At 38.4% G+C, this 27,333-nt stretch overlaps 1 protein-coding gene and 1 pseudogene across 1 annotated transcript; both read left to right on the forward strand.

The window, feature by feature from the left end:
* The first annotated feature begins 3,345 nt into the window (after nucleotides 1-3,345).
* LOC101411160 (olfactory receptor 13A1-like) lies at nucleotides 3,346-4,278 on the forward strand. The gene has a single exon (XM_004461082.1). The coding sequence runs from the start codon at nucleotides 3,346-3,348 to the stop codon at nucleotides 4,276-4,278; it is 933 nt and encodes a 310-aa protein (XP_004461139.1).
* Nucleotides 4,279-4,550: 272 nt separating this feature from the next.
* Nucleotides 4,551-24,045, forward strand: LOC101411609 (nucleoporin SEH1-like; annotated as a pseudogene).
* Nucleotides 24,046-27,333: the final 3,288 nt, after the last annotated feature.

Consider the following 27,333-nt stretch of genomic DNA (forward strand, 5'->3'; position numbering starts at 1 on the left):
GGTGAAAAGGGCACTTTACCTCTGTGGCCCTCCTCTTAAACACCTAACTCCTGTCTATCACAAGGAAAACATCAAGGAAATCCCCATAGAGAGGCCTCCTGTAAAGTCCCTGATCAGTCTTCCTTAAATTGTCAAGGTCATCAAATTAGGACAGTCAGGAAAACTGTCAGTTCTAAGCAGAACCCAAGGAATCATAATGGCTAAATGTCATGTATGTATAGGGCTTGATGCAGACACAGAAACAGGGTTTTTGGGAAAACTGAGGAAATCTGAGGATTTTAGTTTAAAATAATGTATCAGGGAAGTGGCTGTGGCTGAATCAATTGGGCTCCCATCTGCCATATGGGAAACCGTGGGTTTGTGTCCCAGGGCATCCTTGTGGAGGCAAGCTGGTCCTCACCTGTGGAGAGCTGATGGCCCACACCCACAGAGAGCTGATGGCCCATGACCATGGACAGCTGATACAGCAAGATGATGCAACAAAGGGAGACAAGAAAACACAGAAGAACATGCAGCGAATGGACACAGAGCAGACAGCAAAAAGAAAGCCATGGGGGTTGGGGGAAGTAAATAAATAAATAATAAATCTTTAAAAGATGTATCAATATTGGTTCCTTCATTTTTACAAATATTCTACAATAATATTAATAACTACAGTGGAACTGGGTGTGGTGTACTACCTTTCCATATTTCTATAAATTAAAACAGCTGTAAGTAATGAAATGAATTTCTGCAGGATTGGCTGTGCGCAGGCCCATATCTGGATCAGCAGAGGAAGACATGCCAAAATCAAGCCAATGGGGTGAGGGTCTTGCCCCTAATTACAGGTCTGGGAGCACCTCTCCATGGACTCAGGGCTTGTCCTTGTCCTTTTCTCTTGTCCTGACTCACCCCCACCTGAAGGCTGAGACTCAGTGCTCATGTTTACCTCTGGCTAGAGGTAATTGTTCCCTGAGGGCAACTCCTGCTCCTAAGCTCCCCCTTCTTCCCCAGTGATCTCAGCATCCACACTGAGTGAAGAGTCTTGATTTAAATGATACCAGGAAACAAGGAGGCATCAAGTGTGAGGAATCAGAGCTTTTAATCCGAAGTTCTATCTCTCCTTTAATCAGGGTAAGGATATTGTTTATCTTTCATGAAAATCTAAATTTCTTCAACTTTATATCCTTTATATCCCTTGACTTTATATCCCTTGACTTTTAGAGTAACTTTCCACATTTTACTTTCATTTTTTTCTGAGAAGATAGCTTTGGTTTAGCCCTGGCCAATTTTACTGCGGGATACCTGCCCTTGCAATTACTTAGCTGTCTTTTACTATTTCAGTTTGAAATGCTGAAGTGCCCAAGACTCTCCAAGCTCCATGGTTCTGCTGCTCTCAGCACCATCAGCACAGCTGATGAGTAAGAGGGAAAAACAGCACCGGTGGTTTTGACTCTAGAATAGATCAAGGTCTTTAAAATAAGCCCATTCTGCCTGCATGAGCTGTAGGTGACTGACAGTTTCCTATGAGTCAAGAGTGGGAGGAGGCATTGTGAACACACAAATATGTAGGCAGAGTGCACCCTGGATATTAGTGATGGACTCTAGATAGATAGCAGGGCCAGAGAAATGCTTTGGACATCTGTACCTGCATAAGGATACTTCTGTGTCTTCTGGAAAAGGGTGAGTGTGGCCTTATTTGCTGCATGGGCCCTAGTATTACTCTTGGATGTTGAGCTCCCAGGAAGTGAGGAACCTCCATTTTGTCCTGTTTCACCAATAGCACCCCAGTTCTGTAGGGACATAGCTTGGTCTCTGTTTATCACTCCTCAGCCATTGTTCCTTTGTTAGTGTTGGGAGCAAAGAGGGTGACAGAAGTAAATAGACTGTAGTCAGGATTGTAAGAGAACTCTGAAAGCATCTGTTTCTGGCTATGCTCACAGAATGTTCATAGGCAGGCAAGTAATTCTGAAAATTTGAAGTATTTCTGTTCATGGGACACTGGGAAAAACCAGTCCCCTGGTTAGGACATGCACACATTGACAGTTTCTTGTTCTCAGGGAGTCCTTATCCATGGAAAGGTCCAGAGTAGACTCATTGACCCTCTATTTTACATGGACTGCCTGGGCCTGGGGTGTGCACAGCACACAGGAGAGGAGGAAAATGTTTACTTTAGGATTAATGGATTAGCAGGTCCTTGGGCCCAGGGTCTGGAACTCAAGGAAGACAGTCTTCTTGTCTGAGTGGTTTCCCATCCTGCCCAAACCTCCTAGTTCAGAGTTTGGATGCCATACAGGTATGTGAGGTCAGGGGATCTCTGAACCTGGGAACTGGGTGGGTGAGTTGTCGGAAGTAATTAGAGAAAATAAAGTTCCTCTCCTTTCTGCATCTCCAGTCCCTGACACATCCTGACACCCAATGAAAAGGGAAGCTTCTCACTTAACCCGAGAATCTGTATAGGGTAAGAACATGGAGTTGGGCTCCATCAGGCAGCAAGTTCTAGCTTCTCAGAGTACAATCCTGGATTCCACAATTTAACCACACTCATACAATAGGGAGCAGCCTGTAGAGCACAAGGCAGGGTTGGGCAATTGTGGTTTTGTCTGAAGGGTATGCTGCAAGGTTAATGCATAGCTGTCCTCTGACAGTACCTCCCACCTGCTCCAAGGCTAGTGGCTGGCATCCAAGATATGAACTGCTTTGTGCCCCAGATCACTCCCCAGGCTTTACCCCATCTGCTGGTCCCATCAGAGTGCCTGAACTCTCCACCTCATCCCATCCCTTTTCCAAGTTTGCCCCTCTATGTGTGAGAATTCCATCCACCTTTGAAGCATTCTTCTCCTTGTAGCCTCACCTCCTCCCCAGCTGAATTGTTTTTTCCTCTCTGGAAGTACAGAGACCTTGAACCTGCTGTCCTATCTGTCTTGATGAATGTTTTCCACATGACACTTGTAGATGAGCACAGTGCCCACAGCTCCAAGAGTCATCTCTAAGCTGTTTTTATGTGTTGAGATCACATGGGAAATGATCATAATTAAGGTGAAAACTTTCTGTGAAAATTACTGAGCAATGATGAGCCATCCATGTACAGGAACCATAAGCTGTCACAGGGAGGGTGCCTGTGGGTATGGGAGAGGTTACATGGGGAGATCCAGAGGGGAAAGTTAATCCTCTGATTATCACCCTTAGTTCAGGGACCTATATTAGCTTCTGAGTCATGTTCCCTAGGGCAAAGCTGCCACCAACATCCCTGTAGAGTCTGAGCAGGACTGGCATGCAGGGTGGATGTTACCCACTTGTTCTTGTGCTCTCTCTGTCCAGGTGCTCTTTGTTCCCCAGGATCCCTCAGGGAGGTTCACTCACCCAATGGCAACAAATAACCACACAACTGTGGTAGAGTTTGTCCTTGAGGGCATTTCTGAAAATCCCCGCCTCCAGGGTGTCTTCTCTGCTGGTTTCCTCCTCCTTTATCTGATGGCTTTTGCAGGGAACTTCCTTATCCTCGTGGCCATCTGCCTGAATCCAGCCCTCCACACCCCAATGTACTTCTTTCTCACAAATCTGGCCATCTTAGACATCATCTGCACATCCACAGTTCTCCCCAAGTTGCTGGAGAACCTCATGGGTAAGGGCAGTACCATCTCTTATGGGGGTTGCATGACCCAGCTATTCTTCTTGACATGGATTCTTGGGTCTGAGCTACTATTGCTCACAGTCATGGCCTATGACCGCTATGTGGCCATCTGCCAGCCCTTGCACTATCATTCATTGATGAGCAAGTCCCTCTGTGCCTTAATGACAGTCAGTGTGTGGACAGTTGCTGGGGTGGATGCCTCTGTGCACACTGGACTAATGGTACAGCTAACTTTCTGCAGCCCCAATCAGATACATCACATTGTGTGTGAAATTCCCACACTGCTCCTGCTTGCCTGTGGCTCTACAAACCTGAACAACATCATGATTGTCACTGCAGTCATTTTTTTTGGAGTGGTCAACTTTCTGTTCACCATGGTGTCCTACGCTTTCATCATCCTCAGCATCCTGCACATCCGCTCAGCCCAGGGCAAGCACCGGGCTTTCTCCACTTGCTCTTCCCACCTCCTGGTGGTCTGTATGTACTACTCCACTGTCATCTACACCTACATACTCCCTGGTTTTGGGACCTCTGTGGAAAATGGCAAACTGGTCTCCATTCTATACATGGCTGTCAGCCCCACCCTGAACCCACTTATCTATACTCTGAGGAACAAAGATGTAAAAGGGGCACTCAGGAGGCTGTTTCCCATATTTGGTGAATGAAAGCAATTGGTCAAGATGAAGTTTTCTCTATTTTAAGCAGTTTATTGCAGAAAGTGGTTTGAGAATTTGATGCAAGTTTCAAGGGGAAGAAGTAATTAATATGACAGATTTAGAAATAATGTGCTTCCCCAATGGGAACTGGCCAACTTCTATAAGGAAACTTTAAATTCCACAGAGCTAACTGTTGATGCTCTTAGGGCTTAAAGAGAGCAGGAGATAAGGGGGGAAACAAGGGAGAGCATGTGGCCATAAGGAACACCAGGAATCCTAGCATGGTCAACAAGACACAACCTTCCTCCAATTTTCACATAAACATCAATACCAGTGATCAAGGCTGTAGCATTCACATGTGGCTCTTTCACAGTGGGCTTCTTGTGTTCTGCAAGGTGAGTTATGCACATTTCTTGGTGCATTTGACATGGGGTCTTTTGATAAGCTGCTTTGCAGACTGTCACCTGGACCCTGATTCTCCTACCCAACTCCTCTTGGCTTAGCTTATGGAATAGACTAGAGGTACTGTTCCTCACCATCTCTGTGAAGCATTGTGACTTTGGCACCATAAAGAGGATGAGAAGTGGCATAATAAAGACTTCCATTTTAACAAACTGCAGAAAAGAGCTGTAGTTTAATTTATTCTGCCTTTCTCAAAGGGAATGGTCATTCTTTAAACAAGAATCTGTGTCATGACAAAAAATATTAGTTTTCATTTTTACTTTGAACAAAATTTCTTCATTGTTTTTATAGGTTCAATTCTTTCTCAGTCTCCTCCTTCACCTTCTCTTCCTCCTCCTTCTCCACTTCCCGTTCCTTCTTCTTGTGATTATTGTCATTATTACTCTTGTCTACTTTGAGTCTCTAAATATTTTTCACCATTTCAATTTAGACTCTCTTCTCTTAGTAATTACATTCATGCCCACATCTGCATTTATCATTAATATTTACTACTGATACACACATTTATTGTTAGAGACCCTTCTTCATCTCTAAACTCCAGACTCACTGATATAAATGCCTAGCTATCATAGTATTTGTAAGTTTTCCAGGCATCTCATCAATAATCCAAATGTGTGTTCCTCATTGCCTCAACCCCATCTAATTGAAAACACCACAATTACTGAAAAATTCTTCCTTCTCTTCTAGCCTCTCCATCCATGCATTCTCAAATCCTATTGATAGAATCTGAACACCTCTTGCATCTGCCACTTCTACCATCTCTAACACCTACATTAAAATATCACAACATCCCTACTGGATGACTCAACACCTTCTACCTGGCCTGCTTACATATATCCTTGACTTCCTAAGATTAAGGTTCTGTCCTGTATCCAGAATTATAGATTTCATGAGATTTTATAGTACAAGTTTTCAAGCACATAGCAAAGATGAATGAATTTTATAGTGAACACTCAGGTGCCCAATACTTAAATGATTACTTATCTATTCTTCAAATTTAACTTATTTTTATGATATTTAAAGCAAGTTTAAAACATCAGTTCATGTCTCCTTATATACTTAATTCTGATATTCATTAAGTAGTGTTAAACATTTGTTTACAGTTTCTTTCCCCTTGAGGTAAATTTTTCATTGAAATACATAAATAAATGTACATTTTCTGAGTTTTGACAAGTGCATATAGCTTCATAACACAAACTCCTTTCAAGATATAGAATAAAAATATCAAGTCAGAAGATTCCCTCATGTCCTTCTCCAGTCAATCTCAACCCATTCCTTATTGAGGATATCATTGTTCTTATTTTTTCACCATTGTTCAGTTTTCATGTTCTAGAACTTCATATAAATAGAATTATAGTGTATATGAGTTTCTATTAGTATAGGATTTTTGATAGTCATTCATGCTGCTTGTATAGTTTATTTCTTTTTATTAGTATTTCACTGTAAAAATACAGCACTTTTTATTTTTTCATTCTACTGTTGATAAACATTTGCATTTTTTCTAACTTTTGGCTATTATGAATAAAGCTGTTATGAATTTTTGTGTACATGTCCATCTGCAGTTGTGCTTTTGCTTCTTTTGAATAAATGACTTGGAGTGTAATTTGTGGGTCCTAGGGATTGTGTATGTTTGATTTTTAAACAAGTTTTATTTAGATATATCCATATACCACACAATCCATCCAAAGTGTACAATCAATGGCTTTTAGTATATTCACAGCATTGTGCATTCATCACCACAATTTTAGAACAACTTCATTACTCCAAAAATACTTGGAATTGTCCTTAGTGGCAATGCAAAAAGATAGATACAGGGTATTATATATCCTGCCATAACCTACAGAATGGAGTATTAGAGAGTGTAAACTACAATGTAAACTAATCCATGCTGTCTGGGAATCCTCAAAAAATGTGTTCCTTAATTGCAATGAATGTACCATACTAATGAAAGAAGTTGTTAATGTGGGGAAAAGTGGGAGGTGTGGGGAGTGGGTCATATGGGAATCACCTATATTTTTTAATGTAACATTTTATGTAATCCATGTGTCTTTTAAAAATAAATAAAAAGTATATCTAAAAAAGAAACATTGGTACAAGACAAAAGCACTGTTGAAAGGAAAACTTATATCTCAAAAAGCATTCATTAAAAAAGAAGAGATAAATTTGAAGCTCTAACTGCACACCTAGAAGGACTAGAAAATTAAAACAAACTAATCTCAAAAGAAGTCAAAGCAAAGAAATACTGAAGATCAAAGTGGAAATAAATGAAATTAAGAAAGATGAAAAAAAAGACCCTATATAGCATATGTGAAATATTGTGATGTAAAACTTTTGTGAAGACAAAATTAAAAATTAGAAAAAAAATTAAAAAAAGAAAGGATGTAGACACTGAGGAAGAAATGAAAGAAAGTGCCTTGCACTGTACATACAGGGCAACACCTGTTACAGTGATGAAAGGTAAAACGTTAAAAACAAAGTTTTATAATGTTTTTCATTTTTAAATATACCAATTTAGTTTTACTTTATTTTAACATTTCTACATTAGTATATATTCTATTTCTAATCTTTAAACCCATCACTATCTTTCATTTTCTAATTAATTGAATTTGGCAATGTATTAGGCTTCATTGTTGAAGAAGTTTTGGACCAGAGAAAGATTCAATTATGGCAGTGGAGGAACACTGGTGTGGGGTGTTATCGATGCGGGGCATATGGTTGGGAGGGAGTTCTCCAGGGCATGTACATAGGAGACATAAAAATGTTCTGATATATGTTAGGTATTTTCATAGTAGTTACAGTTACAAATGACAACTGAAGGAATGCTGAGTTCCTACCCAGGGGAGCTCTGTCACATTCCCCAATGGAACAGCAATAATCCCCCAAGTGTAATGACAAAGACCTACAAGGGAGGATAGTCCAATGATGAGATCTTGAAACTGATGACTATGCTTTTGAACCTGTGTACCTGAAATATGAGCTAGACCTAGAGCTGCAGGGTGCCTAAGAGTTACCTCCTGAGAACCTCCATGTTGCTGAAATGTGGCCTCTTTCTAAGCCAAACTCAGCATGTAGATGCATTACCTTCCCCCCAGTATGGGACATGACTTCTGGGGATGAGCCTCCTTGACACCAAGAGATTACTACCAATCACTAACTGGTGATGCAACTAGAAAGAGACCTTGAATATAAATGTCAATTCAGACCAGCATAATATCTCAGCTTACATGTAGGATCAAGTGTTCAAAACTGCTTTTTGACCTTGAATAAAAGGGGGAAGTGGCAAAGACAAATAAATTTATATGTTATATGGCTAAGAGTCTTCCAAAAATAGTTGGGAGGTCATCAGAGAGTTTGTGCTTATGCACAGCTCAGCAGGACCCCAGAAACAGCCGAAGTAGATGCAACCCTAGTTACAGGTTGTCCTGAAGACTATGGAGACCCACAGGTTCTATGGTTCTGGAAGATGGAGTTGGAATTCTGTGTCATGTCAGTGGGCCCTCCTTTGGAATTTTTTCTCCTGAGTGTGATTGAGCTGGACTCAGATGTGACCTTTCTGCTCATGCCTCTTCTGTCACTTTTATTGAATCTGTGGTTCATGCTAGTTGGTGTATACTCAGGGGACTTGAATCTCTGGACTGCCCATGTGCCAGCTGGGCCCTGAGCCTCAGCAGAATTGCAACTTCTACTCTCTGGTTCGTTGGACTTACCCAGGTCAGGTAACAGGGAGGTGAAGATGGTCAACCACCACACCAGGGAATTAGAATAATTGCATCCATCATCCATTACCCATCATCCATGTGGAATCTAAGCACCCTCTTGATCTAGAGGTGGAGTGGCCATCACCATCCCAGGGTCCACATAATGGAGGAATAAAATATGGATTAGAGTGGACTTACTGATATTCTACTATAAAACTATTGTTACTAGTAATAGAAGAAATTGTAGCACTGATGTGGAGAAAGTGGCCACAGTAGTTGTGGAAGGCAGGGAAAGTGAAGAAGAGATGTGATGTGGGGACTTTTTTTGGGATTTGGAGTTGTCCTAAATGATATTGCAGGGTTTGTCATAACCCTTTGAATGTGCTGGGGGATAGGGTGAACTATAGGACAAACTATTATCCATGTGGTCCTACAGTGCTCCCAAATGTGTTCACTGAGTGAGATGAGTGTGCCAAAATGATGGAGGAGGTTGTTAGTGTGGGAGGAGTGGGGTGGGATGGTGAGGGGTATACAGGAACCTCTTATGTTTTTTAATGTAACTTTTTTTGTGATGATTAACTTTAATAAAATAGATGTTACTATAAAGAAAAAACAGTAGAGAGGATCAGCAAAACTAAACATTGGTTCTTTGAGAAGATCAACAAAATTGACAAACACTTAGCTAGACTAACAAAGGAAAAAAAGAGAGAAAATGCAAATTTTCAAAAATCAGAAATGAGAGAAGGAACATTACCAATGACCTAACAGAAAAAATGGAGATCATAAGAGGGTATTATGTTCAATTTTATAACAAAAAAAAAAGTCTATTTAGATGAGATGGGCAAATTCCTAGAACACTGAACCACTTACACTGACTCTGGAAGAAATAGAAGACTTCAACAAACTAATCATAAGTGAAGAGACTGAAACTGTCATTAAAAACCTCCCTAATTTGAGTTGTAGACACTTTTGGTTCCCAGTTGTGGTGGTTGACCAACTTCCCCTCCTTGTTAGCTGACCTGTGCAAGTCAAACAAAATGGAGAGCATGAGCTGCAACTCTGCTGAGGCTCAGGGCCCAACTGGCGCATGGACAGTACAGAGATTGAAATCTCTCAGGTATACACCAACCCCCCACACCAACCACAGGTTCAGTAAAAATGACAGAAGAGACATGTGTAGAAAGTTCTCATCTGAATCCAACTCCATCACACTCAGGAACACAAATTCCAAAGTAGGACCCAGGGTCCACAGGATGAAGGAATTAAATATGGATTAGAGTGAACTTACTTGTATTTCACTATAGAACTATTTTGACTAGTAATGGAAGAAACTGTAGCATTGATCTTGAAAAAGTGGCCATGGTAGTTGCTGAGGGCATGGAGAGAGAAAGACATAAGATGTGGGGGCATTTTCGGGACTTGGAGTTGTCCTAAATGATATTGCAGGGACAGATGCTGGACATTAGATATTCTGCCATAACCCACTGGTTGTACTAGGGGAGAGTATTAATTACAATGTAAACTATAATCCACGCAGTGTAGCAGTGCTCCAAAATGTATTCACCAAACGCAATGAATGTACCACAATGATGAAAGTGGTTGTTGATGTGGGAGGAGTGGGGGTGGGGTGGAATGTAGGGTATGTGGGAACCTCATATTTTTTAATGCAACATTTTTTTCTCCTCTATGTACCTTAAAAAAAAGACAAAAAATATAAAAATAAAAAACCTCCCTAACATAAAAATCCCAGGACCAGGTAGTTTCACAGATGAATTCTACTCACTATTCAAAGACAATTTAATACCAATTTTGCTCCAGCTCTTCCAAAAATGTTGAACAATAAAGAATGCTACTAAACTCATTTTATGAAACTAACATCACCCTACTATCAAAACCAGAAAGAGTTACTACAAAAAGGAAAATTAGAGACCAATATCTCTAATGAATAAAGATACAATAATCCTCAACAAAATACTTGCCATCTGAATCCAAAAGCACATTAAAAGAATTTTACACCACAACCAAATAGCTTTTATCCAAGTTGTGCAAAGGTGGTTCAACACAAGGAAATCAATTATTGTAATAAATTGTACTGATAAAATGAAGAATAAAAATAATATGATCCTCTCAATTGATGTAGAAAAGGCATTTGACAAATTACAACACCCTTTCTCGATAAAAAAAAAAAACAAAAAAAAAAACTCACCAAAAGATAACAAGAGAAAGACATTTTCTCAGTATGGTATGAATAACTGAAAACTTTCCCACTCTAATTGGGAATAAAACAATGATACCATCACCACTATTATTCAATAATGCACTAGAACATCTACTTAGTGTAATTGGGATGATAAAGAAATAAAAGGCACCCAAAACAGGAGAGGAAGAAGTAAACTTTCAATCTTAGCTATTTGTTAAGGATATTATCATATATCTAGAATCTCCAGAAAAATCGACAACAAAGCTGCTAAAACTGATAGATGAGGTCAGCAAAGTGACAAGATACAAGATTAATGCAAACATCAATAGCATTCCTATTCACTAGTAATGTGCAATCTGAAGAGGAAATCAGGAAAAAAATACCATTTATAATTGAGGCTAAAACAATCAAATATTTAGGAAAAAAATTAACCGAATTTTTTATTCAGAAAACTACAAAATATTGCTTATAAAATCAAAATGAAGATGACTTAATAAACGAATGGGCATTCTGTATTCATGGATTGGTGGACTAAATATCATTAAGATTTCAGTTATACAGAAACTGATGTACAGATTCAACACTATTTCCCAATGAAAATCCCAACAGCCTTTTTTGGAGAAATGGAAAAGCAATGATCAACTTTATTTGGAAGGGTAAAAGGTAAAAGCCAAAAAAATAAATCTTCAAAAAGAATGAATTTGCAAGACTCTCACTTGCTGTCTTTAAAGAATATTACTTAGCCATAGTAGTAAAAGCAACATGACACCGGCATAAAGACAGATTGACAAATAAAACAAAACTGAGAACTCAGAAATAGACCTTCACATCTACAGTCAGGTGAATTTTTAGAAGGCAGTCAAGCTCTCCCAGCTGGAAAAGAACAATCTATTCAACAAATGGTGCTGAGAGAATTAAATGCTCATATCATAAAGAAAGAAAGAGGTCCCCTATCCGACACCTTATACAAAAATTAACTCAGAATGCATAAAGGACCTAAAAATATTAATGACAGCTATAAACATTGTAGAAGAAAATGAAGGAAAACCTCTTCAAGATCTTGTGGTGTAAATTTCTTAAACTTTACACTCAAAGGTCAAGCAACAAAAGAAAAAAATAGATAAATGGAATATCCTCAAAATGAAATAATTTTGCACCTCAAAGGACTTTGTTAAAAGGGTAAAAAGGCAGCCAACTGTGGGAGAAAATATTTGGCAATCAAATATCCAATAAGAGTTTAATATCTATGATATATACAGAGATCATACAATTTTACAATAAAAGACAAAATAGAAAACTACCAAATTTAAAAATGGGCAAAAGACTGGAAAAAAGACAGTTGTCCAAAGAAATACAAATGGTGAAGAAACATGACAAAATATCCAACATCAATAGCAATTAGGGAAATGCAAATCAAAACTACAATGAGATATCATTTCACACTTATTAGACTGGTCATTATTAAAAAGTTGGTAAACTAAAAATGTTGGAGAGTATGTGGAGAAATAGGAACATTTATTCACTCTTGTTGAGAATGTAACATAATACAGCTACTGTGTAGGACTGATTGGCAGTTCCTAAGGAAGTTGAATATAGACTTGGCATGTGACACGACAGTACAATTACCAGGTACATACCCAGAAGAACTGAGAGTAGTGACACAAACAAACATCTGCACACTGATGTTCCTAGCCATGTTATTCATGATTGCCAAAAGTTGGAAAAAAACTAGGTTTCCATCAACTGATGAATGGTTAAAGAAATTGTGGTGTATACAACCAAACTCAGCGTGTAGATGCGATGCATTCCCCCCAGCGTGGGACACGACACCCGGGGATGAGCCTCCCTGGCACCGAGGGATCACTACCACATACCAGCTGAAGAAGCAACTAGAAAATGACCTTGAATTAAAGATTCAATGCGGAACAGCAGAATATACCTGTCTACATATAATAACATGACTTCAGGAAGCTGTTTGACCTAATGTAAGGGGGAAATGGAAAGGAGAAATGAGATTATAAGGCTGTGAGTCTCTAAAAAAGAGTCTGGAGGTTGTCAGAAGGAATACCCCTATGTACAACTGAACAGAGTCTAAGAGACAGATAAGGTAGATACAACCCCAGGTATTGGTTCTTTTGAGGGATAAAGAGACCCACGGGTTCTATGGTCATGGCAGATGGGGTTCACTGCCATGACAGATAGCCCTTCTTTGGAGCTGGTGTTTCTGCATGATGGAATTGGACTCAGAGGGGATCTCTTTTCACAAGACTTGCATGCTACTTTATTGGAATTGTAGTTGGTGCTGGGTTTAAGATATATGTAGGGGATTTGAATCTCTGGACTGATAATACGACACCCAGGCCCAGAGCCTCAACAGACTTCAGCTCCTACACTTTGATTTATTGGACTTACTCCACTCAGCTAACATGGAGTTGAAGAAGGTCAACCACCACAACATGGAGCCTAGAGTGTCTACAACTGGAAGCGGGAGGAGTGCATCCAGTACCCATGTGGAATCTAAGCCCTCACTTGACATTGATGTGCAATGGACACAACCAATCCAATGTCCACAGAGAAAATGTGGAATGGGTGTGGGAACGGTAGCCATGGTGGCTGCTGGGTGTGGGGAACAGGAGGAAGAGATGAGATGTGGAGGCGTTTTCGGGACGTGGAGTTGTCCTGGATAGTGCTTCATGGACAATTACGGGACATTATAGATCCTCCCAGGGCCCACTGGATGGAACGTGAGAGAGTCTGGGCTATGATGTGGACCATTGACTATGGGGTGCAGTGATGCTCAGAGATGAACTTACTAGGTGCAATGGATGTGTCATGATGATGGGAGAGAGTGTTGCTGTGGGGGAGTGGGGGGGCGGGGGCGGTGGTGTTGAATGGGACCTCATATTTTTCATAATGTAATTTTTTAAAAAAATAATAAATAAAAAAAAACAAAACAAAAAAAACAAACAAACAAAAAAGAAATTGTGGTGTATGAACATGATGGAATATTCTACAGCAGTAAGAAGAAATGAAGTCATGAAGCATATAACAACATGGATGTACCTGCAGAACATTATACTCTGGAGTCAAGTAAGTCAGTTGAAAAAGGACAAATACTGTGACTGAGCTATTATGAACTAAATAACTAATGTAAACTCATGGAACTAACAATTTGAACAGAGATCGCTAGAAAAAATAATGAGGGTAGAGAATGGGAAGCTGAGGTTTGTTCTATGCAGAACTGGTTAAAAACTTATGCATGGTGTGTAAGATTTACCTCCTGAGAGCCTCCATGTTTCTCAAATGTGACCACTCTCTAAGCCAAACTCAGCATGTAAATGCATTACCTTCCCCCAGCATGGGACATGACTCCTGGGGATGAGCCTCGGTACTGAGGGATTACTACGAATCACTAACTGGTGATGCAACTAGAAAGAGACCTTGAATAAAAGGGTCAATTCAGACGAGCAGAGTATCTCAGCCTACATGTAGCATCATGTGTTAAAAACTGCTTTTTGGCCTTGAATAAAAGGGGGAAATGGCAAAGACAAATGAGTTTACATGGCTAAGAGTCTTCCAAAAAGAGTCGGGAGATCATCAGAGGGTTCACACTTATGCACACCTCAGCAGGAACCCCAGAAACAGCCAAAGTAGATACAACCATAGTTACTAGTTCTCCTGAAGGCTATGGAGACCCATAGGTTCTCTGGTCATGGCAGTTGGCTCTGGGTTCTGTGCTGTGTCAGTGGGTCCTACTTCAGAATTTGTGCTCCTGAGTGTGATGGAGTTGGACTCAGATGTGACTTTTCTAAACATGTCTATTCTGTCACTTTTCCTGAATCTGTGGTTGGTGCTAGGGTTGGTGTATACTCAGAAAACTTGAATCTCTGGACTGCTCATGTGCCAGCTGGGTCCTGAGCATCAGCAGAATTGCAACTCCTACCTTATGGTTTGTTGGACTTACCCAGGTCAGGTAACAGGGAGGTGAAGATGGTCAACTTGCACACCAGGGAACTGAGAGTGCCTACAACGACAAGCAGGAGAATTTCATCCATCATCCGTGTGGAATCTAAGCCCCCTCTCGATAAAGAGGTGGAGTGGACATCACCATCACAGGGTCCACAGGATGGAGGGATAATATAGGGATTAGAGTGGACTTACTGATATTCTACTATGGACTATAGTGATTAGTAATGGAAGAAATTGTAGTATTGATGTGGAGAAAGTGACCATGGTAGTTGCTGAGGACAGGGAGAGGGAAGAAGAGATAAGATGTGGGGGTATTTTCAGGATTTGGAGTTGTCTTAAGTGATGTGGCAGGGACAGATGCTGGACATTATATATCCTGCCATAACTCACTGAATGAACTGGGGGAGAGTATAAAGTACAATGTAAACTTATCCATGTGGTGCAGCAGTGCTCCAAAATGTATTCACCAAATGGAATAACTGTGCCACAATGACGAAAGAGGTTGTTGATGTGGGAGGAGTGGGGTGAAGGGTTATATGGGAACCTCATATTTTTTTAATGTAATATTTTTTTGTGATCTATGCATCTTCAAAAAATACAATTAAAAATTGATGGAGGTGGAGTTGTGGGGAGGGGATTTTTGGGAACCTCTTGTGTTTTTTTAAAGTAAAGTGTTGTGTGAAATATTAACTTTAAAAGAAGATAATTAAAAATTAAAAAAAATTAAAAAAATAAATTGTCTCCTTTTCACTCAAATAAACATTTGTAAATCTTTAGAAATGAATGGAAATGGTGAGAGCATATCATGGTGTTTGTTACTAGCAGAGCTATTATATATGTATGACAGTAGTCAAAAGGGAACATGTAAGGACATGTTCATTACTAGAAGTCTGTAACTTGGGACTGTACAACAGCGAAACTTCATGTAATATGTCAATATGGGAAATATTGCATATATAAGACTCTTTTTATAAAATATAAATACAAATATACTATGGAAAAGGAAACAAAATTGCAGTTATGTATGGAAGGAGAAGCATAGTGTTGTTGAGGGGTGATGAGTTTTGTTTTGTTTATTATTATTATTACTGGAATATTGAAAATTCTCTAAAATGAGTAAAAAGATGACTGAACAACTATGTTATTATACTGATTACCATTGTTTGTACGCTTTGATTGTATTTATGCTTTATTAAATATGTAGCAATAAAATTTATTTGTAAAAAACTACAACGAGATATCATCTCATATCTCATAGAATGGTCATTATTTAAAAAACAAAATACAACAAGTGCTGGAGAGGATGAGGTATATACAGGAACACTCTTTTCCTGTTGGTTGGATTATAGAACGCTGAGGTCTCTGCAGAAGACAGTTTGAGTGTTCCTCTGGAAGCTAAATATCGAACTGCCATATGATCTTTCAATCCCTCTAAGAGTATATTCAGAAGAAAGGTAAACAGTGATGCAAACAGACTTTGCACATTGATGTTGATAGCAACATTATTCACATTTGTTGAAATATCCCAAGTTTCCATCAACCAAAGAATGGATGAAAAAAATGTGGTATTTACATAGGATGGAATACTATGCAGATGTAAGAAGAAATGAAATTGGGACACATAAAAAAATGGATGAGCCTTGAGGATGTTATGCTAAGTGGAAGAAGCCAGACACAAAAGCACAAATATTGTAGAGTCTCACTAATATGAACTATGTATGAAGAATAAACACTTGGAGTTAAAACCTAGAATAAAGGGTACTAAGATATAGAATGAAGATTGGGAAGGGAAACTGATGCTTAATGTAGAAGAATTTTCAATTTGTTTTACTTTAAATGTGTGGAAATGGATAGAATTGATAGTAACTCATTACATAGTATGTATTAAAGACATGGCTCATTTGTAAATGAGCTTGTAGCTGCTAACAGTAGTCTAAGGATGTATATGTAAATTTAAAGAGAGCTACAGAATAATTTAGGGACTGAATAAACATAGAGAACCAGGAGTTGGATGACAATTGTGGTTAATAACACAAATACAAGAATGTGATTCTTTGAACTAGAACAAACGTTCATCACTATTACAAGGTGGTAAAAATATATTGATGTGTTGGAAAATTTCAATTAATGTAACTTATGGGCTATAGTTAACTTCAGTATTGCAAAATTCCTGCATCAATGTCAAAGAAAGTGGGAGTCATTGAGTATATACTTTGGATAGAATGTACAAGGTATGGGGCTGTATATTACAGTGAAATGTGGTGGAAGAAGAACTATGGTTTGCAATAAAACTATGAGTGTTCTTTCATTAACTATAACAAATATAAAATATTAATACACAGTGTTAATAATAGGATGTTTGGAAAAATTATGCCAAGGGTATGTTATGGATCATAGTTTAAGTTAATAGTTTGGTCATGTTCTTTCATAATCTGTATTATGTATTAAAATTTTTTTAATACAGCAGTTGTGAGTCTACAAAACAATTAAACTAAATGTGCAGAAATCCTGTACATGACCTCTCTACTAAAACCTTACATTGTTATGGAAAATTTGTTATTATGAAACTATTGTGATTAGTAATGGAAGAAATTGTAGCATGGATGTGGAGAAAGTGGTCATGGTAGCTGCTGAGGGTAGAGAGAGGAAAAAGAGATATGCTGTAGGGGCATTTTCATGACTTGGAGTTGTCCTGGATGGTACTGCAGAGACAGATGCTGGACATTGTATGTCCTGCCATGGCCCACCGGGTGGACTGGGGAAAAGTGTAAACTACAATGTAAATAAACCATTATCCATGTGATGTAGCAGTGTTCCAAATGTATTCTCCAAATGCAATGAATGTCCCACAATGATGAAAGAGGTTGTTGATGTGGGAAGAGTGGGGTGAGGCAGGTGGGGGTATATGGAGACCACTTATAGTTTTGGAATGTAACATTTTTAAAAAATAAAGAGAGAAAAAATAGAACAGAATATCCACAAACTTTGGGACAATTATAAAAGGGAGAACATATGGTTAATGAGACTACCAGAAAGAGAAGTATGATAGAAAAGAACAGAAGAAATATACAAAGAAGTTCCCAAAATTAATGTCAGATACCAAGCCACATTTCCAGGAAATTCAGAGAGCACCAAGGAGGATAAATACAAAAGAAGCTAGACTTAGGGTCATCATATTCTTCATATTTAACTGCAGATAATCAAGGATAAGAAAATATTAAAATAGGTGAAGGCAGTACCCAGGGAAGAGATTAATGAATAAACTAGTATAGTTCAGTAAATACCATGATTTTTAACTTACTCATAACACTTAACCACCATATCCCAACAATGTGGCAGGATCTCTGTGTACTATACCCTGCTTTCCTGATGGGATATTCTGGCATCAGGGATGAAAATTAGGACCTTGTCCTCCAAACTCCCTGAGAATGTTTGACTACTGTACATTGCTTTGCATCACCTTTGGTCACTGCAACACTGTCAGAGATACACATCATTATTTCAATCCTTAAGGCACAGAAACAAAGAAGTCTTAAAGAAGCAGTACCATTTATTCATCTGTTTCCATAGTTGGAGCAAAAATAATTTTGAAAAGTCCCACAATGGCCAAGAACATAAGAATAAAATAATAAATCCCAGAAGAGAGGAAGAATTAGATTTCCAGATATGCAAAAACTTAATATTCAAAATGTCCAGTTCTAAACAAACAAACAAACAAAAAAATCAAAAGACACAAGGAATCAGGAAAGTATTGCCCATTATCAGGAAAAAAAGTAATTTGTCAAAAATAATCCCTGAGGAAGCTTATATATTGTATATATTAGAAAAAGACTTTAAATCAACAGAATACAATAGGGTCAATGAACAAAATTATTTGGGGTCTACAAATGAAAGGAAATTTGGAAAACATTGTTTAAATAAAATACGAATCTATAAATTACAAAATGGCCAAAAATATTTGGACCTCTGAAGAACAATAATTGAAATTAGAATCTCATTAGATCAATTTGGCAGTATATTTTAACATACAGAAGAAAAGATAAAATTCCCTGCATCCCAGACAATTGAAATTATGCAGAATGCAAAGCACTCAGATGTGGAAGACAGTGCATCTGAAAAAAAATGAATAAAAAGGGTCTCAGGAACCTGTGGGACACTATCAAGTTTACCACCAAATGCATAACTGGAGTTACAGAAGAAAAAGTAAAAAAAAATTATTTGGTGTAATATTGGCTGTAAACATCCCACATCTGAAAAAATCCATGAACATACATAAATAAGTAGTTTAACAACCTCCAAGAAAATGAACCCAAAAAGGTCCTGTCCAAGACAAGTATAGATAAAATGAAAATTCAAGGACAATGAAAGAATTGTGAAAGAAATGGGAGAAGCAACTTGTCATATACAATTGATTGCCAGTAAAATTAACAGCTTATATCTCATCAGGTACCAGGAAATCCAAAAAGCAATAGAATGGCATACTTAAAGTCCTTAAAAAATGACTACCAAGAATTTGATATCTGGCAAAATTATCATTCAAGAATAGGGGAGAAATTAACATATTTTCAGATAAACAAAAACAGAAAGAGTTCATTACCACAAGAATTGTCCTTGAAGAAATGTTAAAGGGAGGACTTCAGACTGAAATAAAAGAACACTAGACAGTAAATAGAAAACGTATGGAGATGTGATGAATATAGGTAAATATAAAATCATTTATTATAATTTTGTTTGCACTGATTTTCCCGAAAATGACAGACGTAAAAAGAAAATGTATAGAAGAAGAATAAAATCCTATATTAATGGGGCACAATATATAAAGATAAAATCAGAGACCACAGCATTATAAAATGAGAAAGACAGAGATGTATGGAGTAGAGCATTTGTATACTACTGAAACAAGGAGGTTGTAAATTTGAATGAAGTTACTATTAGTTTAAGATTTTAATTCAAATCACAATTGTAGTCACTAAGAATATAACTAAAAATGCAGAGAAAAAAGAAGATGGGAACCAAGATGTTACTTTACAAAAGTTAATCTAGGGTAGCAGATACGGCTTGACAACTTGGGAAGTCTGGGGTTTGTGTCCCTGTGCCTCCTAAAAAAAGATGAGCAAAGCCACCTCCCACCACAATAGAGCTAGATGCCATCTCCTGCTGCAATGAGAAAGACTCGACCTCTGTCTGAATGAGTTAGACTCCACCCCCAACATAAAAAGCATAGGCCACAAGTCAGCAGAAACCACAGCCCAAGGGGAATGGATGTGGCCTGGTCCATTGGGCACTCCCCTTTCATGTGGGAGGTCCCAGGTTCAGTTCCCAGTGGCTCATGGAGAAGGCTAGCAAACAATGAGCAGACAGATGAGCAAATCATCTGGGTAAAGATGGGAATAAATAAAGAAAAATTTAAAAAATAAAAAATCAATCTAAATAAAACCTATAAAATTGTGTGGAGCAAAGAGTAAACAATAATGTAAACTATGGTCAATGGATAGTTCAATGCTTCAATATGTGTTCATCAATTATAACAAAAGGACCATGCTAAAGAATGATGTTGTTAATTAGGGCAATTGCGGGAGGGGAAGCAGGTGGGGAATATGGGAAGTCCCTATATTTTTGATATATAACATTTATGTATTCTAAAGCTTCTTTAAAATTAAAAAATAGGGTGCTGCGTGCCCAGGGCAGGAGAGTGTCAGCGCGGGGTTGGCAGGCGTCTTGCGGATCCGCTTGCGCGGCGCGTGGGCTCCTTTTCGTGCAGCGGGCGGGGCCAGCGCAGTAGGCGGGGCCGTCGGGAGCTACGTTTGTGGAGCGCAGCATCTCCGCGGATCACAAGGATCTCATCCACGATGTCTCTTTCGACTTCCATGGGCGGCGGATGGCGACCTGCTCTAGCGACCAGAGCGTCAAGGTCTGGGATAAAAGTGGAAGTGGAGATTGGCTTTGTACTGCTAGCTGGAAGACACATTGTGGATCTATGTGGCGTGTGACGTGGGCCCATCCTGAGTTTGGACAGGTTTTAGCTTCCTGTTCCTTTGACCGAACAGCTGCTGTTTGGGAAGAAATAGTAGGAGAATCAAATGATAAACTGCGAGGACAGAGTCACTGGGTTAAGAGAACAACTCTAGTGGATAGCAGGACCTCAGCTACCGATGTGAAATTTGCTCCCAAGCATATAGGTCTTATGTTAGCAACCTGTTCAGCAGATGGTATTGTAAGAATTTACGAGGCACCAGATGTTATGAATCTCAGTCAGTGGTCTCTGCAGCATGAGATTTCATGTAAGCTAAGCTGTAGTCGTATTTCCTGGAACCCTTCAAGCTCCGGTGCTCATTCTCCCGTGATAGCTGTAGGGAGTGATGACAGTGATCCAAATGCAATGGCCAAGGTGCAGATTTTTTAGTATAACGAAAACACCAGAAGGCACGAAGAACCAAACCCAGGATCTCTCATGTGGGAGGGAGATGCCCGGTTGCTTGAGCCACATCCGCTCCCTGCTTGTTGTTCTCTCATTGTGTCTCCTTGTTGTGTCATCTTGTCATATCATCTCATTGCATCAGCTGCCATGCCAGCCCGTTTCATCAGCTTGCTGTCTTGCTCACCTTTAGGAGGCACCGGGAACCAAACCCAGGACCTCCCTTGTGGGGGGCAGGTGCTCTACTGCCTGAGCCACATCTACTCCCCATCTCTAATTGCATTTATTATTTGTAAGAGTTGTTTCTTTATGCATCAATTGAATTACTCATTATTCATTATGTATTACTGATTTCATATGGTATGCCAAGTTCTGTGCCAGACTCTGATAAGATAGGATTAATAATATAGAGAAGATACTTGATCTGACAACGTATACCATTTTGCAGGGAAAACAAGAAGCAATAGTAATAAAGGGTGATGAATTTTATAGACTGGGAGAATTGGGGTGTTTATTAAGAGTTTCTGGGAAGAACCTAATCTATTAGGGTTTCAGGAACGTAGAACAAGAAGGACCTATACAATGTGTAGGAGTTAGGAAGATAAAGAACGGTACCAGGTAGAGAAAAGTGTATGTGGTAGAGGGCCTTGGGCAGGAGAAATCCTACTTGCTCAGTGATTAGTTTTCATTCTTTAGTGTCCTAAAGCCACTGATAGGTCAGGATCAGATGGCACTTTAATTCTTCTGTAGTGTGGAAAGTACATTGGAGGGAAACATGGAATTAATTTAGGGTTAAGATGCTGTGAGAGCAGCCAGCTGGGAGATTATAATTGTTTAGAATAGAGGAGTGGTAGTGTAATGGAGAGAAGGGGACAAATTTAAGAATAACGTAAGAAGTGATCACATGGGATGTGAGAGGTGAAAGAAGGGGATGGGGTGAAGGCTGATTTCCAAGGTTTTGGCCTAATAGTTCAATAGAAATAGTCTGTAATGTCTTGAGATAAGGAACAAACTTGGGTCTGGAGAAAGGACAAATTTGGGTTAAGTGTGGCAGTGTCTGAAGATAAATTTAGTTTTGGTTTTGAATATCTGAGAACTCTGAGCATTGTGTTACTCTACCACTTTAAAGAGAACATCTTGCCAAGGGCCAGAGAGTTAGGAACTGATTTAACCTGGATTCAAATACAGGCATTCAGACTGCAGTTCATGCTCTTACCTGCCAACCTTGTCTTATCTTTGGGCGAAGCGACTAGACAGGAGATAGATTTTTGTTTTTTTGAGATACCATGGTGGGGGATTGTTGAACCTGGGACCTTGTATTTGCGAAGCTGGTGCTCAACTACTGACCCACATTGGCTCCCCTGAGTTGGTTGGTTTGCTTGTTGTTTATTTTTTTTTGTTTTTTTAGGAGGCACCAGGAACCGAACCTGGTTTAGGTCTTTTTAAGATTTCTTTTACAATGAGTTGTAGTTTTCTGAATACAAATGCTTTACATCATTGGTTAAGTTTATTCCTGAATATTTCGGTTTTATCTGTCATTTTATTTTTACCACTCTTGACACTTCTATTTACTTTTATTGATATCCTCTTCATTTCTAGACTCTCCACCAGGCTTCTCTCTCCTATCTTTTCTTTTCAGGCTGTAGCACACCCTTTAGTATTTCCTGCAAAGCTGGTCTCTTGGTTACAAACTCTTTCAGTTTCTGGTTTGCTGTGAATATTCTAAACTCACCCTCATTTTTGAAGGACATTCTTGCTGGGTATAAGATTCCTGACTGGAAGTTTTTCTCTTGTAGTATCTTAAATATATCATACCACTGTCATCTTGCCTCCATGATTTCTGATGAGAAATCAGCACTTAATCTTTTTGAGTATCCCTTATATGTTATGCATTGCTTTTCTCTTGCTGTTCTTAGAATTCTCTCCTTGTCTTTGGCATTTGACATTCTGATTAGTATGTGTCTTGGAGTTGGTCTATTCAGATGGGAGTATGTTCTGCTTCTTAGACATGGATATCTATGTCCTTCAATAGGGTTGAAAATTATTCTGCCATAATTTCTTCAAATATTCCTTCTGCCCCTTTCCCTTCTCTTCTCTTCCTGAGACTCTTTTGTTGTCATTTAATTCCCTGAGGCCTTGTTCAATTTTTTCCATTCTTCATCTGTTCTTTCATATGTTCAATTTCAGAGGTCATTTCTTCAAGTCCACCAATCCTTTCTTCTCCCTCCTCAAATCTGCTATTTTATTTTTTCCAGTGTATTTTTTTATTTTCATTTATTGTGCCTTTCATTCTCCTAAGATCTGCTATTTTTCTATGTATGCTTTCAAATTCTTTTTTGTGCTCATTAAATGTCTTCTTAATATCCTTAATCTCTTTAGCTATCTCATTGAATTTATTAAGGAGATTTGTTTAAACATCTGTGATTAGTTGTCTCAACTCCTTTGTGTCATCTGGAGGCTTATCTTGTTCCTTTAATTGGGCCATATATTCCTGTTTCTTGATTGTAATTTTTTTGTTGGTGTCTTGGCATCTGGCTTATGAGAATATTTATTCTGGGTCAGTTTCTCTCTTTAGTTTAGGGCTTCTTACCCTTTCTTCCTTGTTGGTTGTGTAGTAGGAGCCAAGGATGTAATTGGTGCTATAAACTATAGAGGCCTAAGCTGCCCTCATTGACCCAGGGACCAATGAAGCTTCTTCCAACTTTCTCCTTTGCCAGGGGTAGGGGCAGAAACACAGCTGTGTGGAATAATCCAAGTTGTGCAGGCCTAGACTCCAATTGCCTAGAGAAACTGATGAAGCTTCACACCCCTTTTCCCCTGCCTGGGATGGAGGTAGAGCTGAAGGTGTGGGCAGCAGTCTATGCAGTGCTGGTCCAAGATGACCACATTTGCCCCAGTAGACTTCCTTTAATTCAGTCTATAATGCCAAATGTCCCTGCAGTTACCTGGATAGGCTGGTGCAGGGCCTGCCAGCCTCCTCCCTGCCTGAGGTGGGACTGAAGCCTAGGCTAGGATTGAGACCAATCTGGTGAAAGAAACTGGTCCCTACTGTCACTGTGATTTTCAGTCAGCCCAGCTTCCCTCATGCTGGGGGTGGCAATTTAATGTTTTTTAATGAATGCCTACATGAGGTTATCTAATTTGAGTTACAAAGAATTACATAGCACAATAAATCATAATAAAAGTATAGTAATAATGAAAGTATTAAAGGTATTCAAGTTGCTGTCCAGAAGGCTACATTTCTGTCTAGCTCTGCTTCTTATTGGTTGGTTGACCTTGGGTAGGTCTCAATTCCTAAATCTGTTTCCTCATCTGTAAAATTGAATTAATATTTACTCTCATTACCTCATGGGTTATTGTAAAAGTCAGATGAGTCAGTAAAATTTTAAAGTATTTTGCAAACTATAAAGTATCTTTTTAATGTTACTTATTTCAATAAAAATTATAAAAAAAATAAAATAAAATAAAAAAATATTTTTAAAAAGATGGATATATATGTGTTAGGAAAGAGGTGTTCCTGGAAGCTAAGGACTCAAAGAGGCACCTCCACTGAACAAACAAGATGCCTTCAATTGTGATTTACATAAGTGAATATGCTTGTTCTTGAGAAATGTACATGGAAGTATTTTGTATTCTAGAGTTTTAGTGTATAACACCTGCACACAAATATTTAGAAAACTGATAAATAAATAGGTGGAAGGATAGATGAATGGATAGATATAAACATACAGCAAATGTAGAAAAATGATAAACTTTGTGGATCTGAGTATCTTGGTGGAGGGTAAATTTGAGCTCTCTATATGGTTTTTTTAAATTATTTTTGTAGTTGTCTTAGAAGTTTAAAATTATTTCAAAATAAAAGTTTTTTAAAAAGTCAATGGATTAAGCAGCCATATTAAAAAGTAGAGATTGGCTGATTGGAAGAAAAATAACATTCCACATATATCCTGCCTACAGGAAACTCACTTTGGATATAAAAACACAAAGGGAAAGATAAAAGATATGATGGAAATGAATAGCACAATCCAAGAAATAAAAAAATACACTCTAAGCAAATAGCAGATTTGAACAGGCAGAGGAAAAAATTAGTGATGTGGAAGACAGTACATCTGAAATCAAACAGATAGTACAAGTGATAGAGAAAATGATAGAAAAAATACAGTAGGGACTCAGGGATTTGAATGACAAACAAAACACACAAGCATATACATTATAGGCATCTCAGAGGGATAACAGAAGCAAAAGGGGACAGAGGTGGTGTTGGAGGAAATAATGGCTGGAAATTTCCCAACCCTAAGAGGGAGATGGATATAAATATTCAGGAAGCACAGCACACACCAAACAGTATACATCCCAACAGGCCAACTACAAGACATATACTTGTCAAATAATCCAACTTATCAAAAAGAGAAAATACTGAAGGCAGCAAGAGAAAAGAGAACCATCACATACAAGGTTAGCTCAATAATATTAAGTGCTGATATCTCAATTGAAACCATGGAGGCAAGAAGGCAGTGGTATGGCATAGTCAAGGTACAAAAAGAAAAAATTTCCAGTCAGGAATATGCTATCCAGCAAAGCAGACATTCAAAAATGATGAAGAGTTCAAAATATTCACAGATAAACAAAAACTGAGAGAGAATGCCAATAAGAAACCTGTCCTTCAAGAAATACTAAAGGGAGTTCTGCAGGTTGAAAGTTAAAAACAGGGAAGACAGAGTTGGAGGAGAGTGTAAGAACAACTAAAAAGACAAAAAGAGAAAGAAAAACAACATGACATATATAAATCCAAAGAAAATATGGCTAATGTAAGTAATTCCTTGAGAGCAGTAATACTGAATGTTAATAGATTAAACTCACGTATCAAGAGACACAGATATTGGCAGAATGGATAAGGAAATACGATGCATCAACTTGCTATCTACAAGAAGCCCACCTTAGACCCAGGGACTCAAGGAGTCTGAAAAAGTGATTGGCTGGAAAACAATCCTACAAGCAAACAATAACCAAAAAAGGGAAGGAGTAGCTATAGTAATATCAAACAAAATAGATGTTAAATGCAGACCTTTTGAGAGAGACAAAGATGGACACTATATTTTAGTAAAAGGGAAAAATCTTTCAAGAAGAAAGAACAATCATAAACATTTATGCACCTAAGTAGGCACCTCAAAATACACGAGAAAAACACTGGAAAAACTAAGTGAAGGAATAGCTGCCTCTTCAATTATAGTGGAGGACTTTAATGCAGCATTATCACCATTAGACTGAACATCTCAACAGAGAATCAATAAAGAAACAAAGACTTTGAATACTGTATTAGAGAATCTGGGCCAAATAGATACATACAATACACTACACCCAAATACTGCAGGATATTCTTTCTTCTCTAGCACACATAGATCATTGTCCAAGATAGACCACATGCTAGGCCAGAGAGAAAGTCTCAATGAATCAGAAAGATTGAAAGCATACAAAATAATTTTGCTGACCACAGTGGAAAGAAGCTGGGAATCTGCAAGGACCAGAGAACCAGATTAGGCACAAAGATAGAGAAGTTAAGCAACACACACTTAGATAAACAGTTGGTCAGGGAGGAAATCTAAAAGTAATCAGTAACTACCTTGAAACCAATGATAATGAAAAAGATATCAAAACTTATGGGATCCAGCAAAAGCTGTACTGAGAGGGAAATTCATAGCCACAAATTCTTACATCAAAAAAGAAGAAAGAGCTAAAATTGAAGACCTAACTGTACTCTTGGGAAAATTAGTAAAAAAACAGCAAACTAACCACAAGGGAAGAAGAAAGAAATAAGAAAGATGAGAGCAGAATTAAATGAAACAGAAAATAAGAAAGCACTGGAAAAAATAAATGAAACCAAGAGCTAGTTCTTTGAGAAGATCAATAAAATTGACAACTGTAAGCTATACTAACAAAGAAAAAAGAGAGAAGATGTAAATACACAAAGTAAGAAATTAGAAAGGGGATATCATCACTAACCCCATAGAAATAAGGAGTATCATAAGAGGATATTTTGAAAAACTGTATGCTGATGAGAAGGAAAATTTAGGGAAACGGACAAATTCTTAGAAACACATAAGTGACCTGCATCAAGGAATAAAGAAATTGATTATCTCAATAAACCAATCACAAGGCAAAAGATAAAAGCAATCATTAAAATATGTTCCAACTAAAAGATCCCTGGGCCAGATGGTTTTACAGAAGACTTCTACCAAACATTTTGGAAAGACCTAATGCCAATCTTGCTTAAACTCTTCCAAAATATTTGAAAGAGAAGGAACATTACATATCTTATTCTA

This window comes from Dasypus novemcinctus, chromosome 14, assembly GCF_030445035.2.
Source record: "Dasypus novemcinctus isolate mDasNov1 chromosome 14, mDasNov1.1.hap2, whole genome shotgun sequence".
Taxonomy (NCBI): Eukaryota; Metazoa; Chordata; class Mammalia; order Cingulata; family Dasypodidae; genus Dasypus; species Dasypus novemcinctus.

Bases quoted from the DNA above. Each gene is read 5' to 3' on its own strand.
- LOC101411160 (XM_004461082.1), top strand. From the start codon at position 3,346: ATGGCAACAAATAACCACACAACTGTGGTAGAGTTTGTCCTTGAGGGC.